This window comes from Rattus norvegicus, chromosome 10 (assembly GCF_036323735.1).
Source record: "Rattus norvegicus strain BN/NHsdMcwi chromosome 10, GRCr8, whole genome shotgun sequence".
NCBI classification, from domain to species: Eukaryota; Metazoa; Chordata; class Mammalia; order Rodentia; family Muridae; genus Rattus; species Rattus norvegicus.
In genome coordinates this window covers 62,746,617-62,765,000 of record NC_086028.1, presented here as the reverse complement: position 1 = coordinate 62,765,000, position 18,384 = coordinate 62,746,617, and the positions used below count along the sequence as shown (strand labels likewise).

Sequence of the window (18,384 nt, the reverse complement as noted above, 5' to 3'; positions counted from 1 at the left end):
CTCTTACCTCACACACAAAACTCTTTTTGAAAACACATGAATGTGTATGCCTTCTGTGCGAAGGTATGTTGTACACGAGTGCAGATGCCTGTGGAAGCTGAGGCTCCAGATCTACTGGAGCCAGAAATCACAGGCAGTTGTGAGGTAACCACTGTTGATGCTGGGAACTGAACTTGGATCTTCTGTAAGGGTAATGAATGCATGCTCTGTTTCGTCATCTCTTCTGCCCCTTTATTAAGGATACATCTTAAACTAATTCCTGCTTCTGGACATTTTCCAAAGGATCCTTCATCTGTCCCCCCCCCCCCCCAATATATCTACAGAGACAGCATAGTATAGCTGAAAGAGCACTGGACATAGGCGTGGAATGGTGTAGTTAAGATCATGGCTCTCAGTCAGATGGACTCTAGAACCTGGGGTTCTAGCAGTGATAACGTCTCTCCAGGGCCCTACCCAGGCTAGGCCAAGGCTCTCTACTTGTGAGTGACTCATCAGCCTTCAAGCTCTATAGTCTAAAAGTACGGAATTGCTTGTGGCTATCTCTTCAGCTATAAAAGAGGGACAAAAGAGCCTTTACTGTCCTCTTTTAAGATCAAGTATATGAAAACGTATCTGAGGGCTTTTAAACATAATAGTTTCTATTTAATAAGTATCTACTGTGCCAAATATCTGGATTTGACCTCTTTTGGTATTGAAACTCTGACAAATTACTTAACTCCTCTCAACCTTAAGTTCGATATCTTTCAAAGTAGGTTATAAAACACAACCTCACAGGAAAGGTTAGAAGGAGGAAAGGGAAAGGGAGAAATGATGTAATTATGTTTCCTTTTCTTTATTCTTTCTTTCTTTCTTTACATCCCAATCGCAGCTTCCTTCCCTCTCCTCCCCTTTTCCTCAGAAAAGAGAGGCCTCCCAAACATGTGTAATTATGTTTTAATTTTTAAAAATTAAAAAAAAGGATTTAAAAAGGCTAGAGAGATGGCTCAGTTAAAAGAACTTGTTGCTCCTTCAAAGGACCCAGATTTGGTTCCCAGATCATGTAACAGCTCACAACTGTCTGTAACTCCAATTCCAGAGGACCTAATGCCTTCTTCTGGTCTCTATGGTCTCATACACATAGCACACAGCCACACATGCAGGCAAAACACCCATACACATAAAGTACAAATAAAAACATTTTTAAAAGATTTAAAATAAAGCTAGGCACAATGGCAAAGTACCTGGGAGACTGAATTCGAGTGCTTTGGGCACTGGCTTCTATAGTGGTGCCCTTTTGTTCCCCTGTCTTTCCCACCCCTTCAAAAAACATATTTGACATCTGCCCCCCCCCAAAAGTTAGCCAAGGAATCAAGGAGACATTATAATCTAAAACATAGACGCACACCAAACTTTAATGCATTCAATGTCACAGAAAGTATGCTACTGGAATTAAAGACTCATTAAGAGTAGGTGATTTCAACACCTCATTTCTCCAACAGACAGGTCATCTAGACAAAAAATAAACACGGAAACATCAGAGTTACAAGACAACACATCCAAAGGACTTAACAAATATCCACAGGGGAAAACTCCACCTAAACACCAGCCCATGGAAACCTCTAAACAGACTGCATCGTGGTAGACAAACAAAAAATCTTAAATTCAGAAAACATGAAACAATGCCCTGTATCCTATTTAACCATAATGAAATAAAATTTAAAATAGGTAACCAACATCTTTCGTAAATATACAAACTCATGAAGATTAATCAACTCATTACTGAATGTCCAAAGATTTAATATCTTTAAAGTGAAATAACATGCTAATACACTACACTATAAAATTAGCATCAAATATTAACCTAGAATAGGTGTTCTAATGCATCTGAAAGGAATGCAGGGTGTCAGGCAGCAAGATACAAATGATTTAAAAGAATCAGTGATACCAAATGAACACTGTTGAAAGTGCTGCTGCAGTTCAAGGACATCCTGGGCTTCACAGTGGGAACTTTTCTCAAAGGAAAATCTGGGAAGCAACAAACAAATACCAGACCACAAAGCTCTGCTATTTGTAACCTGAAGGATATGCAGTGTATTTTGGAAAACAACTTTACATTGTATTAATGGGAAACTTTGTCACTTAAAACTACAATACACTTCTCAAAATAAGCTAAATTGTCTTCTACTTTGACTTAATGGTGTTTTGAAACATAGTTTCATATTCTGGTATATAAAATAATATGATAAATTTCTTGAAGAGTAACTGAGCACTAGTTTTCTGAAACCAAGAGCATTTCTTTTACTGTAAAACATGCTCACTCAACAGAAGACATATAGGATTTCATGTCCCAGTTTGTTTCCTAGACACTAAAATTTTGTTAACGCAATGGCATCTGTTAGGTATGATGCAGGCAGGACTATTAGAACAAACAGATGTGGTTTGCTGAGGATAAATTACCAGCATCCATGGAAAGTGTCTGTCCAGGCACCCGATGGCTCACACTCCAGAGTCAGAGTCTGCAGTCACTGCCTCCAGCCTCCAGGGAAAGCCTGAGCATGCACTTCTAGTTCCTGTTCTACAGGGTTTAACTGAGGGGTCAAGGGAACTGAACGAAGGAAATATTGCCACAGCAATTCTATTTAACTGTACCATTAGTGTCCCAGAGGGAGCCATTAATCACACATGACTACTAATAAAGAAAATGAAACGTGACTAGTTATGACTGAGGATTTTTTCTTACATATCATTATTTTAGTTTTTACTTATTTAAATAGCTAGGTGTTAAGTGGCAAATGTACTAGACAGTATAGGTCCAGATAGGTAAAAGTCCAAATCAGAGGTCATAAAGTTCCAATGAATTTGGAAAGGTAGGTATTTTCCCCACTTCCCCTGTCCTTGAGACAGTCAGTCTCTCTCCTCTCTCTCTCTCTCTCTCTCTCTCTCTCTCTCTCTCTCTCTCTCACACACACACACACACACACACACACACACACACACACACAGCCCTGGACTGCCTGAACTTACTACACAGACCAGGCCCAGGCTGGCTTCACCTTTTAGGCAATTCTCATACACACACACACACACACACACACACACACACACACACACACACACACAGCCCAGGCTGGCTTCACCTTTTAGGCAATTCTCATACACACACACACACACACACACACACACACACACACACACACACACACACACACACACAGCCCAGGCTGGCTTCACCTTTTAGGCAATTCTCTTGCCTCTGCCTCTGGAGTGATGGGATTACTGGAACATGGCACCAATCTCAAAAAATGAGTATTTTCTTACTTAAAAGCTGTTACTTATGAAAAACACTAGAAGCTAAAAACCTTAAGAGAAAGCTTCCTCAAAGTGGTTGCCAAGCCTCTATAAATTCAGAGCATATAATTAAATGCTGTAACTGGTGCACACATTCACAACTCTGGTCTAAACTCACAAGTCATTTCTCAAGTTGACTTTTGCCCCCCCCCCCACACCCACCCCTTACTTGTCATACCTGGGAAGAGGGAAAGGAAGCTCAACTAAAGAGTGGTCTTGATTGGACTGGTCTGTCAGTTTGTGTATGGGGCATTTTTTGATGGCTAACTGATGCCAGAGGAGCCAGCCTATGGTGGGCAGTGCTGTATAAGGTAGTTAAATGTGAGCCTGGGAGCAAGCACATCAGCATCTGTGCTCTGTGGTCTCCGCTTAAGTTCCTCACTCCAGGTTCCTGCCCTGGCTTCCCATGATGTTGGAATATAATCTGTAAGCTGAACTCTTTCCTCCGAAACTTTAAAAAATCCTTTTATTTTATTTTGTGTATATGAGGTAGCATGTTAGAGGCTAGAAAAAGACAACTTGAGGGAGTTGGTTTGCTCCACTTCACGGGTCCTAGGGAACTGAACTCAGGTTGCTGGGGTTGGCAGCAGGTGCATTTAGCTACCTTGCCATGTTGGTTTTGGCCAGTGTTTTATCACGGCAACACCAAGCAAAGCAAGACTTCTATGTACAAACAAGAGTAAACACTGATTTTGGAAAGTTTCTGGTGATACCAGGATTTCCCTGCCCCCAACCCCAAATAATTGTCATCTATTCCCCTTCCTCCAAACCCAGGGCTTTGTGTGTGTGTGTGTGTGTGTAAATTCTCCCAGGCCTGGGCCACACCCCTAGCTATTGCACAATTCCATTCTAGTCCTAAACCAGGAAGTCATGGTTTGAGACATCTGGCAGGATTTCCTGAGTCTTATTATCTCGGAGTATAAAGATTGCTTAGCAGCCACATTCCGGTCTTCTCAAAGGTTCTTCAGAAACAGGAGAGAAATATAACAGAAAAGCCTGAAGCCTGAAGGACACTCCCAGCTCCCCCAATGAACAACCATAATGACCATGATCCAGGTTCTGTCTGAGATATCTTTAATTACAAGAGCAAAGTACATATGAGTTTTGAACCCGGGACCAGTGGTATATTACCAGGAAAGGTAACTACAGTGGATTACTAAAGTAGAGCATTACTGATTGCCAGATTAGACTGACAGGACAAAGAAATGTTACCCCCAGAGCTATGCTCCATTTGCTTAACTGTTATTAGTACCTACCTAACAATAAGAGAAAGGTAAAGAATAAGAGTAAGTTAGAAATAGGCATTCACCAAGTGTCACTCTCTCTGAAGATCATGGTCAAAACTTATTTCCTAGTTTTATGCCTTGATTTGTGTGTCTGTGTGTGTGTGCATGTGTTCATATGTTTGTGGGGTATATTTGGAGGCCAGTGGTCATCCTTGGGTGTCTTCCTTAATTGCTCTTCACCTTAGAGACAGTTTCTCACTGAACTTGGCTCTCACAGATTTGGCTAGGCTAGGCTCCTTGGCTGCCCATCTGCTGGCCAGCAAGTCCCATGGATTACCCTGCCTCCACTTCCTCACTGCTGGGGTTACAGGCACATGCTTCTGTGCCTAAATTTTCCACCAATGCTAGGAACTGAACTCAGGTACTTGATTTTACATGGCAAACACCTTACCACCTGAGCCATCTCCTCAGTTAATTTTTTAACTTAAAAATTTCATTACCACGTACTCAGTGTAAAAGATAGTGGGTTTTACTGTCATACTTTCATACATATATGTCAACCATTTTCCTAAACACATATATATTGTGGTGGTTTGAATAAGAATGTTCCCCACAGGGCTGGAGAGATGGCTCAGCAGTTAAGAGCACTGACTGCTCTTCCAGAGGTCCTGAGTTCAAATCCCAGCAACCACATGGTGGCTCACAACCATCAGTAATGAGATCTGATGTCCCCTTCTGGTATGTCTGAAGACGGCTACAGTGTACTTACATATAATAAATAAATAAATAAATAAATAAATAAATAAATAAATAAATAAAAGAATGTTCCCCACAGGCTCTTGTACTTGAATATTTAGTTATTAGAAATGGCACTACTTGAGAAGGATTAGGAGGTATGCCCCTTGTTGGAGTAGATGTGGTCTTATTGGAAGAAGTGTGTTACTGGGTGGCCTTTGAGGTTTCAAAAGCTCAAGCCAGGCCTCTCCTGCTGCCTGTGGATCCGGATGTAGAACTCTTGGCTGCTTCTCTAGTACCATGTCTGCCTGTGTGCTGTCATGCTCCCTGCCATGATATGAGGATGATGGACTAAACCTTTGAAATTGTAGGCAAGCCCCAACTAAATGCTTTTTAAATTAAGTGTTGTGGTCATGGTGTCTAACAGTGATCAAGACATGTATCAAGAAGACAAGCTGGGCATAGTGGCTCACATCTTTAATCCCAGCACTTGAGATGCAGAGGCAGGCTGATTTCTGAGTTCAAGGTCAGCCTAGTCTACATTAGAGAGATCCTGTCTCAAAAAGAAAGAACACACAGGGACAAACCTCACCCTCTTACCTTCTTGTTCCACTTCATCTTGAATTTTAAAAGCTTAATTATAGAATACACTTTTGTAGTAACTTACATAACTGCTAACAGGTTATTTAAAAAGTAGTTTTCATGCTCCTTCCCCCTTTTTTATGGTATCATACCTGTCATTAGAAGAAAAATCCATTCCCAGGACAATGCTTTCTTCAGTGTCTTGTCTACCGTTAGTTGAAACCACTACCATATAGCGTGTTCGATTTTGGTAAGTACTTTCCAGTCTTACAGCCTGAGGTTAACAGATAACAAAGAAACAAAAAAGAAATTTTAAATCATTTAATCTTTTTTTTTCCTTTTAAACCAGCATCTCATAGCATGCTGCCAAGGCAAAAAAGTCAATGGTTGGGACACCTAAATTCATATTTCAACTCATATATTAACTATAAAACCTTTGATATAATACTAAATTAACTGGAGAGAGAAAAATTAATACCTGTTATGATGTTTTTAAGAATCTGGGTATACAAACCACACTCAAGACAGGCCCTATACCTGCAATAGATGGCCAACACAAAATGAACTCAATGGTATTTTTGGAGATTTTTTTTGTGGGAGGGGGAGGGGGATCTCAATATTGCTTTGTTGGTTTGTTTTTTAAACTTACTTTCGCTTATGTATTACAGTTTCCGATTTTGTGTTATCACAAATTTGTGTGTGTGTGTGTGTGTTTCTTGTGTATGTTCATTGTTGTTTCTTTTTGTTTATTTTAAAGAGAGAAAGGAGGTGTGGAGATGAGAGAAAATCAAGATTACATTGTACGTAGATCAGACTATATTGTATGAAAAAATTATTTTCAATGAGAAATAAACACATACAGGCTCAGTATATAAGTCACTACAGGTTTACATTAAGTTCATCAAACTCTAAACGCTACAGATGTGTACTTTACTGAAATATACTGTACTCATATATTATAAAGTATATATAATATTTAATAAAATATATCAATATATTATATGTACATCTCTTAAATAGTCTATATATCTATACGTACTTATCGGTCTCCACAAGCTTTGGGGTAAGGTAAAAATCATTTTTACCAAATCTGTTTCTCTTGGTAAAGATTACTTGTTTCACCAAGCTTTAGTCAGTCTCCTGCACTTTGTCTAGATCTATGTGTGCAATTTCCTGCAAAGTTAAACTTCGGCAAGAACCCCCGCTAAATTCATTTATCTGGAATCTACATAATCTCTATCAGATAATCCTTAACATCCAACTGGGTTTCTCATTCTTTACCCTCTCCTAAGTGATATATGATCACCCTGGCCCATCTTCAACAAAAATCATTTAAATCATTTTAAGCCAAAACTTGATACTGAGGGTTCTCTGAGATCTAAGGCCTACTGAGTCATTACAGATGCTAACCAGAGAAGGCCCTTATCTATGGGTAAGTTTTTCAACCACCTGCAGGGAAGTGAGGCAGCAAAGAGAAACAGGCCTGCTGGGCCTCAGTGTGAAAACATATTTTAATGGTTACTTTTGTTGTTATGGTCAGACACCATGACCACGGCCACTTCTAGAAGGAAGAGCTTATTTGGGTTAAGGATTCCAGAAGAGTCCATATGGTGGGGGAGGCACACCAGCAGTTAGTTAGAGCAGGAAGTGGAGAGATCACATTTCTATCCTTAGGCAGGAAGCAAAGAGCAAATTGGAAGTGGGTAAAGCTATAACCCTCAAAGCTTGTTCCTCCTGAACTTCCTCTAGCAAGGCTCTACCCATTTCTCAAACAAAACACCAACTGGGCCCAAGGAAATATTTTTCACTTAAAGCACAAGTTTATACCGAAGATTTTGATAGGAAAAGCACAAAGTATTTATATGGAATCTACAGATTATAGGAAAAAGTGAACTACTGAGAAGCAGGCAGAGGTTTGAGACAGGAGGTCAGACTGCATGAAGGACCTATGGCTTGATTGGCTGAGGCAAACAGTATTTATAAAATAAAATAAATGTATTTATAAAATAAAATGTATTTATAAAGAGTATATGGTATAGCCTAGTGTCTTGCTTGTCTAGAATTCAGCCTAGGTTTCAATAATGATTCAATAAAGTAGGAGTCTCCATATCTATTAAGTTAATTTGGCACAAAAGTGTTAACGGATTAATCTTCCCCTCTGTCCTCTAACCCTTGTACATTTGTTTATATAAAGTGTGTGAGTATCTGTAGAAACTAGAGGTCAATCCTGGGCATCTTCCTCTAGCCTGGGTTATTCTTTTTTTTTTTTTTCTTCTTTTTTTCCAGAGCTGGGGACAGAACCCAGGGCCTTGCGCTTGCTAGGCAAGCGCTCTACCACTGAGCTAAATCCCCAACCCCAGCCTGGGTTATTCTTTGCTCTACTTTTGAGACTGGATCTCTTAACTAGGACCCCCCGTTTAGACTGGCTGACCAACACTGGAGTACAGGCACAGGCTGTGTCATCTGTTTTTCACGACATGATGGTTGAATATCTAAACTCACAACCTCACGCTTGCATGGTGAAGGCACTGCCCAGCTTGCACTGTTACCAACTCTCTATTTCCTCATCTCACAGGCCTTTTGTCAATTCGTCTGGTCCCTTCCCTATCTTTTATATTTCCTCTCAGCAGCTTTTATCACAGGGCTTAGCTCTGTCATTTGGCTATGAATTTCTGCTTGTCCATGCTGGGTTTACAATTAAGCCCAATTCTATACTGAGGTCTCCCAGTTTTATTTCAATAGTCCTGACTAAAATTTGTTTTTACCACTTTAAAAAAAAAAGAATCTTATGAAATAATGAATGTGAATCAGTGCTTGGTACATGGTAGAAGATCACTAGCCATTTTAGTATGTGTTTATGAGCAGAATTTACAATAACAACTACCAAAACATGTTCTATAGACTGAAGGGAGAAGATGAGGAACATGAATGTAAGCACTGACTGTATAGATAAAATCTGCACAAGCCACTGTACTATGCAGCAAAATATTAGCTTATCCAAGGGAAGTTACCGGCTCTGTGCAAATGATTACCTGTATGTAACAGATATTTACATATATAAACACGTTTGTATATATGTATGTAACAGTGTGATGGTTTGTATATGCTTGGCCCAGGGAGTGGCACTATGAGGAGGTGTGGCCTTGTTGGAGTAGGTGTGGCCTTGTTGGAGTAGGTGTGGCCCTGTGAGTGTGGGCTTTAATACTCTCCTCCTAGTTGCCTGGAAGCCAGTCTTCTTCTGCTAGTTGCCTTCAGAACAAGAGTTCTCACCTGTACATCTTGTTAGTAATCTAGTTACTTGCAGCTGTTAAATATCGTGTCAAAACAACAGAACTACCATCTTACTTAGTCCACCTGTGAAGTCTGTTACTGCAACACAATTAGGATAAGAGGTACTCTAGTGCTGTCATCCACACTGCCACGTTGCTTTATCAGTAGTGATACTGTGAAGTAAAGGTTGTAAAACTTAAAAAAAAAAAAAAAAGAGTAGCACTCTCAGCTCCTATAGCACCATGTCCTGCCTGGATGCTGCCATGTTTCTGCCTTGATGGACTGAATCTCTGAACCTTTAAGCCAGCCCCAGTTAAATGTCATCCTTATAAGAGTTGCCTGGTCATGGTAAAACTCTTTTCACAGCAGTGAAATCCTAACTAAGACAGAAGTTGGTACTAGGAGTGGGGTTTTGCTGTGATAGGCCTGACCATGCTTTTGTTTGTTTGGAGGAATGTGGATTTGGGGACTTTGGAAAGCAGTGGAATGCTTTAAGTGGGGCTTAATGGGCTATCCTAGTAGGAATATGTAAGACTTCATTGCAGAGAATGGCTTGAACTGTAGAAGCCTGGCCCTAGAGGTTTCAAAGAATTTTAATTGGTTGCCGAGAGACTGTCCTTGTGCTATTTTGGTGAAGAATGTGGCTACTTTTTGTCCTTTTTTTTTTTTTTCAAATAACTAGTTTTTTTTTTTTTAAGATTTATTCATTTATTATATATAAGTACACTGTAGCTGTCTTCAGACACACCAGAAGAGGGCATCAGATCTCTTTACAGATGGCTGTGAGCCACCATGTGGTTGCTGGGAATTGAACTCAGGACCTCTGGAAGAGTAGTCGGGTGCTCTTAACCGCTGAGCCATCTCTCCAGCCCCCTTTTTGTCCTTTTTGAAGAGCCTACCTGAAGCTAAGGTAAAGAGATTTGTATTAATTGCACTGACAAAGGAAATCTCAAAAAAAAAAAAAAAAAAAAAAAAAAAAAAAAAGCCTGACAGAGACTTTGTTCTCTGGTTAAATCTCATGAAGAATGTTTTGAACACGTGTAGCAAGCTTAGAAAGGAACAAGATTACATGTATGGTTTGAGTATTAAAGAGGTACCAAAAAGTAGAAAGGAGCTGAATTGTATGTTCTAGGATAACAGATTAAGGGAGGAGGATTTGAGAGCAAGATCCTACCCAGCTAAGCTTAGGTCTAGGCATGATGCTACACACCTTTTACTCCAGGAGACAAAGCTAAACAGATCTCCCAAGTTCAAGGCTGGCCTGGGATGCAGCAAGTTCTAGGTGAAGAAAAGCTTAAGTCCTGGCCTGGTTGGTATATGCCTTTATTCCCAGAAGACAGAGCCATGCAGAGGAACGGATTAAAGAAACCAGACAAAGAGTGATGGCTACTAAAGCTGAGCAGTACCTTTACTGGGATATATTTTCTACTTCAATTGTCTGGGAAAGTTTTTAGTAAGTTAAAAAGGTCAGTGCATAAATCATAAAAACAAAGCGAAATGGCTGTGAGGCAACACCTGAAATATCTGCTATACATATACTGCATATGCAATGATAGCATGTGAGCTGAGAAAGCAATGGTGAACAGGAGACATGCTCCTTTCCTTGCGAAATGTATGCCTAGTCTTCCTGTCTCAAAAAACAGATAAATTAATAAATTAAATAAAGACACTTTCATGTAACCCAGGCTAGCTTCTATCTTATATTTACGGAGAACTCTTCATTGGTCCTTCTGCCTCCACCCATCAAGGGCTAGGACTATAGGTGTTGTTGGAGATGGGACCCAGGGTTTCAAGGATGCTGGGCCACCACTCTAGCAATTAAGTTATATGCCTAGCTTTATGTCTCTGTTCTGATGTTCTTAAGAAAAGCTAGGGAAATAAAAACAGCAAAGTGGTGCATTAAAGCTTATTTGTAAGAACTGACACAATCAGAATAAAACACCATCATTCTGATGCCAAACACACAGTCTGAACTCGTCACTTCATGTTCTATGAAGACAAGTTTCAAAATCAAGTTCACTTAGGGGAAGCTAAGAGGAACTAACATTTAAATGGATCACAGTCTAGAGTTAGTCAACTGACACTGAGAACATTAATCACACAAAGCTATGGATAGTAGTGGATACTGGGTAGACTGGGATATATACTGTAGATATAGATATAGATACTGGATATGAGGTAGACTGGGAGCCAGACCTGGATTTCCTTACAAAACATTCAAAGCATGTATTACATTTAAAATTACATTTATTTCCTTATTTGGTGTGTATGAGGGGTGTAAAGAGGTCAGAGGATAATGTGTTCTCTCTCTTCCTCCTGGGTCCTGGAAACAGACCTCAGGTTGCCAGGCTTGCTGAAAAGTGCACCAAGTTGAATCATCCCACTGGCCCATACACGTTATTCTAAACAGAGAGTCTGTGGCAGGTGAAGTCAGATTTAAAAAAAATTAATTAATTTATGCACATGAATGATGTGTGTGTGCCACAGTGCACATGTGGAGATCAGAGACATGTATGTAGGAGATGGTTCTCTCCTTCAACCATGTGGGGCCTTGGGTTCAAACTCAGGTTATCAGACTTAGAAGTTGGCCTCAAGCTTGCTATGTAGTCTGGGAGGAGAATCACCTTGAACTTCTGATCTCCACCAGTGCAAGGATTGCAGGCAAGAATTATTATGCCTGGTTTATGTGGTGCTGAAGTCGGGACCCAGGGCATCATATGTTAGGTAAGCAATCTACCAACTGAGCTATATTCCAGGCCCCAGGATTTCTTATGAACAGGATTCCAGATCTTACCACATGTTTAAACTTGAGCATGCCTTAGCAATCTTTAAACTAAATGTTCAATTTCTCCAATGTGCTAGAAGCACTTTTATCTGCAAACAAAAATGGCATGGAAACAGCTGAACTGTAATTCTGACACATTAAAAAAAAACTGACTCATTTTCCTTTAGTTATCTCTGTGTGTAGATATATGAGTATGTTACGTTCATATGTGTGTGTACACTATGTATGTGGAGGGCAGAGGTTAACACTGGGTATCTTCCTCAATTACTCCCTGTCCTATTTTCTGAGAAAGGCTCTCTTACCCAAACTTGAGCTCAGCAATTTGGGTAGACTGGCTAGTCAGCAAGCCCAGGGATCCCCTGCCTGCCTCTCTCTCCCATGCTTGGATTACAAGCATGCACTATACCACCACTTTTTTTTTTTTTTAAATCTCAAGCCCTCAGGGTTGTGCAAGAAGCACAACCATTTCGTTAGCTCTACGACATTAGCTCTCTAAGCCATTTCTTTAGCTCTCTCTGACAGTTCATATGCCAATTAGTAGCAATTGTTTGGCTAACTCAAAGCTGATAAAAGAACAAAAAACTTCTCAAATATAATGCTTGCTGTCTGGGCAAACTAGAGGTGGGCACCAAGACATTTTGGTAAGTCATATTCAGTGCAAACATTACCTGTGCTTTTAATATTTAACACATAGTATCAAAAGCTCATCATTCAAAGAATCATCTTAAAACCCTCAGTCCAACTTAAATGTTGGACCTAAGCAGAACAGTTCACAGTTCTATTTTGCACAAGTGGTTTTCTCTTCTCCATCATCTAACAGCTGAAAATAGTTTTCCTGAGCACACACCACACCTTTGCTTTAAATTTATTTTCATCACGAGTCTGGACCATGCCTCTGCATGCAGTATTTATCCTCAGGGGAGCCACATTATAAAGATACAATGTCTAGACAAGCAGCTCACCTGATCCATCAGAAAGAAAGGTTTCAAAAGTATTGTAAGCATTAAATTCTTACCAAAACAACAAGGTAAAATCAGTGGCTAAGATTAAGATAGACTTTAGATATGACATTAATAAGTTAAAGAACACTGTCTTCAAGAGTCTGAGGAAGTGTCTGGATAAAAGAAAAATCAAGTTATAAAATAAAATCCATAAATTTTCTGTAGAATCACTGGAAACTATGACCAAGGCTAAAGATATGGTTCAGTGGCAGCGCCCGTCTCTGCAAGGAAAAGAGACCCCAGGCTTGATCCCCAGCACAGCCAATAATGGCTTACCACATCATGATTAATTTACTGACATGGTAAGATATTCACCATAACCAGGCTGGAAGACATTATGCCTCTTACTTTTGCAAAACAACAAAACAAAATTAAGCATGGCTATGCTAGTTTACTCACTGCCTACACCCGACCCCAAGCAAATGCAAGACAGAATGGAAAGGTGCTCATTCCAACAGCCAGGAAGGGCTGTTCTCAGAGGGAGGGACATGGTTACTCATCTTCATTCCTTTTTGAACTGATTTGGAAAACCAAACCAAACCACACAATGCACTTATATTCAGAAAAAAGTAAACTCATTTTCATTGCTGAAAAACTTAACATATTATTAAACTAAAATAAAAAAAACTAATTTTCTTAAATTATCCTGCCAAGTCCTTAGCTTTTGTAAAAACTTCATTGGGGATACTTATTGAAATATTCTGAAACTCATCGATTTTTCATTTGATTTTTAAGTGGGTGTTTGATCAATGCTTAAGCAAAAGTGGGTTTTGGTTGGGTTAAAAAGAAAAAGAGAAAGGAAAAAAGAAAAAAAAGTAGGATCTTCAGTTGTCTACCCAACTTTTAGTCTTCTGTACAAGTCCTGAGATAAGGATTTCAGCATTCCAAATAAACCTCAGACAAAAGCCTTAGCTTTGGGTCTACAAATGCCTCTTTCAGTTACAAAGTGCTAATTTGTGCAAAGTCATACAATGCCTTTACTCATTTTCCTGAAAATGACTCACTCAATAATCTGAAACATAATGGCTATGTAACAATTCAAAGTAACTGTAAAATGGCTTGTCATTATAATGCTGAGGCATGAGTTAATTTTTTGAACTTATATTCTGTAAACACAGCACATACCACTTACTCTGAGAACCTACAGAGGGACGAGGTTGAAGCTGCATGCTTTAGTAGGAAGGTTTCATCCTCAGCCCTGTTTCCTAACTAAGCCTTTGCCCTTCAGCTTCACATGGAAATAAATTGCTTTTATATTTAGGGGCTCAAACTAAACTCCAGAAGCTTTTCAATGAGAAAAAGATAAAACCCACGATGACATCCTTAGGTTTAGCTTTCCCTATACCATACCATGTTCAAAATCTCTCATAGCAAAATATCCAGCTTGTACGAGTGACTACCGATACCAGCTTCTGTTGCAGTAAGTATACAACAGGCTTTGGTAGAGTTGTATTTAAAGGGTGATGGCATCTTTTGGAAACTTGTTAAAAATGTAAATTATCTCTACCCCCACCTTCTCCCAACCCCCGCCTCCCCAGCAACCTGCAACAACCCAACTGGAGGTGATTTTGATTTACCCTAAAGTCTCCGAACACTGCTTTAGAGCACTAAATCTGTAAGAACCATGCTCTGTACCCCATAGCTGGGTCCCCCCAAACACCATGTATCCCTGGCTGTCTTGTCTCACTCTGTAGACCAGGCTGTCCTTGAACACAGAGATACTCCTGTCCTTGCTTCCTGAGTGCTGGGATTAAAGGTGTGGACCATCATTGCCTGGCTACAGTTGTCTTTTAAAAGAATTATTTGAGAATTAAGCATATTAAAAAATGCAGATGGTCAGCAAGATGGTGGCTCAGCAGGTAAAATTGCTTGGCGTGAAAACCTGATGATCTGAGTTCAGTCCTTGCATTCCAGGGTAGAAGGAAAAAAACAACTCCTGAACTTCATGTGGCTTGTTTGCCTTACTTACTCCCTCACATGCACACACAAATACACATACTTAGACACATAAAATGCCTTTTAAAAATGCAGACAACAGGGGTTGGGGATTTAGCTCAGTGGTAGAGCGCTTGCCTAGGAAGCGCAAGGCCCTGGGTTCGGTCCCCAGCTCCGGGGGGGGGGGGGGGGGGGAAGAAAAAGAAAAAAAAAAAAAAAGAAAAGAAAAAAGGAAAAAAAAAAAAGAAAAGAAAAAAGGAAAAAAAAAAAAAAGAAAAAGCAAGGCTATTAAAAAAAAAATGCAGACAAAACAGAGGCTGGAGAGATGGTTCAGTGGTTAAGAGCACTGGCTGCTCTTCCAGAGGATCTGAGTTTAATTCCCAGCAACCACATGGTGGGTCACAACCATCTGTGATGGGATCTGATGCCCTCTTCTGGTGTGTCTGAAGACGGCGACAGTGTACTCATATACATAAAATAAATAAATAAATAAATCTTTAAAAATAAATGCAGACAACAATGGGAAGATGGCACAACAGGTAAAATCCATCAAGATACCTTATTTCAAAAAAAAAGAAATTAAGGTGGAGAATAAGTGGAGAAGACACTTAACGTCAACTTCTTGCTTCAACATGGGCACACATGGGTGAGTGTACTTGCACACATGTAAATGCCACGCACATATTTTTAAAACTTTTAAGAAAAGGTGTGCGGGGTTGGGGATTTGGCTCAGTGGTAGAGCGCTTGCCTAGGAAGCGCAAGGTCCTGGGTTCGATCCCCAGCCCCCCCCCCCCCCCCCCCCAGAAAAAAAGAGAAAAAAAAAAGGAGTGTGGTAATCAGTTGTACTGGAAAGTTTGGGGGCTGGGGATTTAGCTCAGTGGTAGAGCGCTTACCTAGGAAGCGCAAGGCCCTGGGTTCGGTCCCCAGCTCCAAAAAAAAGAACCAAAAAAAAAAAAAAAAAAAAAAAAAAGAAAAGGTGTGCATCAATCATTCATTAATTAACGAAATAGGAAGAAAGTGATTAAATGGAGAGTTAGTGAGGAAGATGATACCCAATATTAACTTCTGGCTTCTATGATATGTGTGCATTCATGTGCGCGCGCACACACACACGCACACGCACGCAGAGCAGAATCAGCATTTGAAAGAAAACTTAACTAAACTTTAAAAGTAATGCAAAAGAGGAATCAGTGATCGCCAGAGGGTTCAGAGGCTTGATCAGCTCCCACAGTCAATTTCACACTTTACTGCTCATGTCTTTTCTTGGACAGAGAGTAGAAATAGTTATTTGAATTTAATATGCTCATAGCTAAACCTAGAGGTCTGGTGACCACACACTTGGATAATGTCAATAAGTGCCTAGTGTACTTCCTCCTGTCTATTCTGTATTAGCTTCCAGGGAATCTTCCTTAGGCACTGTAGCTGGTTCATGCTATTTCTTGGCTCAAAAAACTTGTATTTCACAATGCTTCAAGAAGAGGGAGAAGTACTGATTGGCTGTATAGGATAGGGGATCAGACACAAATATGTGAAATAAGCCACAGGGCTTTTGTTTGTTTGTTTTTTCCTTTCCCCTCAGACAGGTTGTCCTAACTCACCATGTGGACTGGGCTGGCTTTGAACTCACACAAATATGCCTGCCTCTGCCTCCCAAGTACTGAGATTAAAGGTGTGCAGCCACCACATTCCGCCCCCATTTCAGACTTCTTCAAGTGTCTATTTAATCCTGTCATCTGGGAAAGTAGTCAGGAAATGAGGAAAAGGGCAAAGACAGCCTAAGGTAGCTTGTCTATCATCACATGATTAGCAGGAACCTGAGCCCAAGTCTCCTGTCTCAGGTCAGCAACAACTGCTGGTTATTTCATTCATACCTTGTCCCATCCTATATGTGCTTTTTATTAAGCTATGTTCTTATTGAGAATGAATTCGTCTTCTTTTTTTTTTCTTTTTTCTTTTTTCTTTTTTTCGGAGCTGGGGACCGAACCCAGGGCCTTGCGCTCTACTGCTGAGCTAAATCCCCAACCCCTGAATTCGTCTTCTAATTCTCGATATCTTTTAAGATCTGCTCAAGTTCCACTGTCTAATATAAAAGTTTCCCCAGCTAGGGCAAATTCCTAATTTTTTTCTCCTTTTTCTGAACTTAGACTGTTGTTATGGAGAATAACTTACAAACCAGCAATTATTAACAAACGTGAGCCAGAGTGCTTTACCTCACTTTCTAGTATGTGTTACAATAATAAATTCTCAGCTGGACTGTGGGGATAGGCTGTTCTTCACTCTATTCCACCTAGGTCTTAGCATTATGTTTGAACAAACAATAACTTTAATATCAGCTACTTTTGACAGCATTTTGAGGAAGAAAATTATGATGTCACTAACTTACCAGCCTTATGTTGTCTTCTGGGCGGAGTAATATGAACATTGCTTGAAGATGCTGTTGGAGATCTCCTGGGGAAATTTAAAAGGTAAAGGATGATTATTCTCTATTCAAAAATCAGTAGATGGGCTGGAGAGATGGCTCAGCAGTTAAGAGCACCCGACTGCTCTTCCAGAGGTCATGAGTTCAATTCCCAGCAACCACATGGTGGCTCACAACCATCTGTAAAGAGATCCGATGCCCTCTTCTGGTGTATCTGAAGACAGCTACAGTGTACTTAGAATAAATAAATAAATAAGTAAATAAATATCAGTAGAAAAGCTTCCTTCTACATTAGTGACTTGTTAAGTAATGACTTACTGAAAGACTTAAATTTTTATTTTTACATTTTAATATTTTCGTGTGTGTGAGTGCACACATGCTCATGTGTCATGATGATACTTTCTGAGGAAGTTAGAAGACAACTCGTGTAAATTGGTTTTCCTTTTCCACTATATGGGTGCCAGGAATTGAACTTAGGTTGTCATGATCACAGTAACTGCCTTTAACCCACGGAACTACCTTATCACTTTTGTTGTTATTTAGGACTGGGTTTTACTATGCACCCCTGGCTGATCTGAAAATTTGTATGTAGATGAGGACGGCTTCCAATTTCCCTAGATCAGCCTTCCTCTGCCTCTGGAGTGCTGGGATTAAGGGGGTGAGCCACATGCCCAGCTCCATCTCATATTTTATCATGTGTACGCAGGAGTGCAGGTGCTCAATGAGGGCAGAGGGTGCTGAAGCTGGCTGTAAGCCAATTGATTGGGTGCTGAGAACGAACTCACGCCCTTTATAAAAGAGAGCAGGATTTTAACAGCTAAGTCATTTCCCTAGGCCCCTGAGTCTTTTCATTAGATGCAAAAGTCTGATAAAATTATTGGTTAGATTTTAAACTTTATTTATTTATAATGTTTTGCTTGTTTGTTTTTTATTTATTTATTCAGTCTATGGGTATTCTATCTGCATGTACACCTGCATGCCAGAAAAGGCATCAGATCCCATTACAGATGGTTGTGAGTCACCATGTGGTTGCTGGGAATTGAACTCAGGACCTCTGGAAGAGGAGCCAGTGCCCTTAACCACTGAGCCATCTCTGCACTCCGG

General features: G+C 40.1%; 1 protein-coding gene across 4 annotated transcripts in view; it reads right to left on the bottom strand.

Annotated features, from left to right (window-relative positions):
* The window catches only part of Ssh2 (slingshot protein phosphatase 2), a 252,070-nt gene that overhangs the window by 42,457 nt on the left and 191,229 nt on the right, over positions 1-18,384 (bottom strand). For all 4 annotated transcript variants that reach the window (XM_006246905.5, XM_039086021.2, XM_039086022.1 and 1 more), the window contains 2 exons: positions 17,245-17,309; positions 6,023-6,144 (listed from right to left, as the gene is read on the bottom strand). In XM_006246905.5, coding sequence (XP_006246967.1) covers positions 6,023-6,144; positions 17,245-17,309 — 187 coding nt within the window. The remainder of the gene's footprint in view (positions 1-6,022; positions 6,145-17,244; positions 17,310-18,384) is intronic.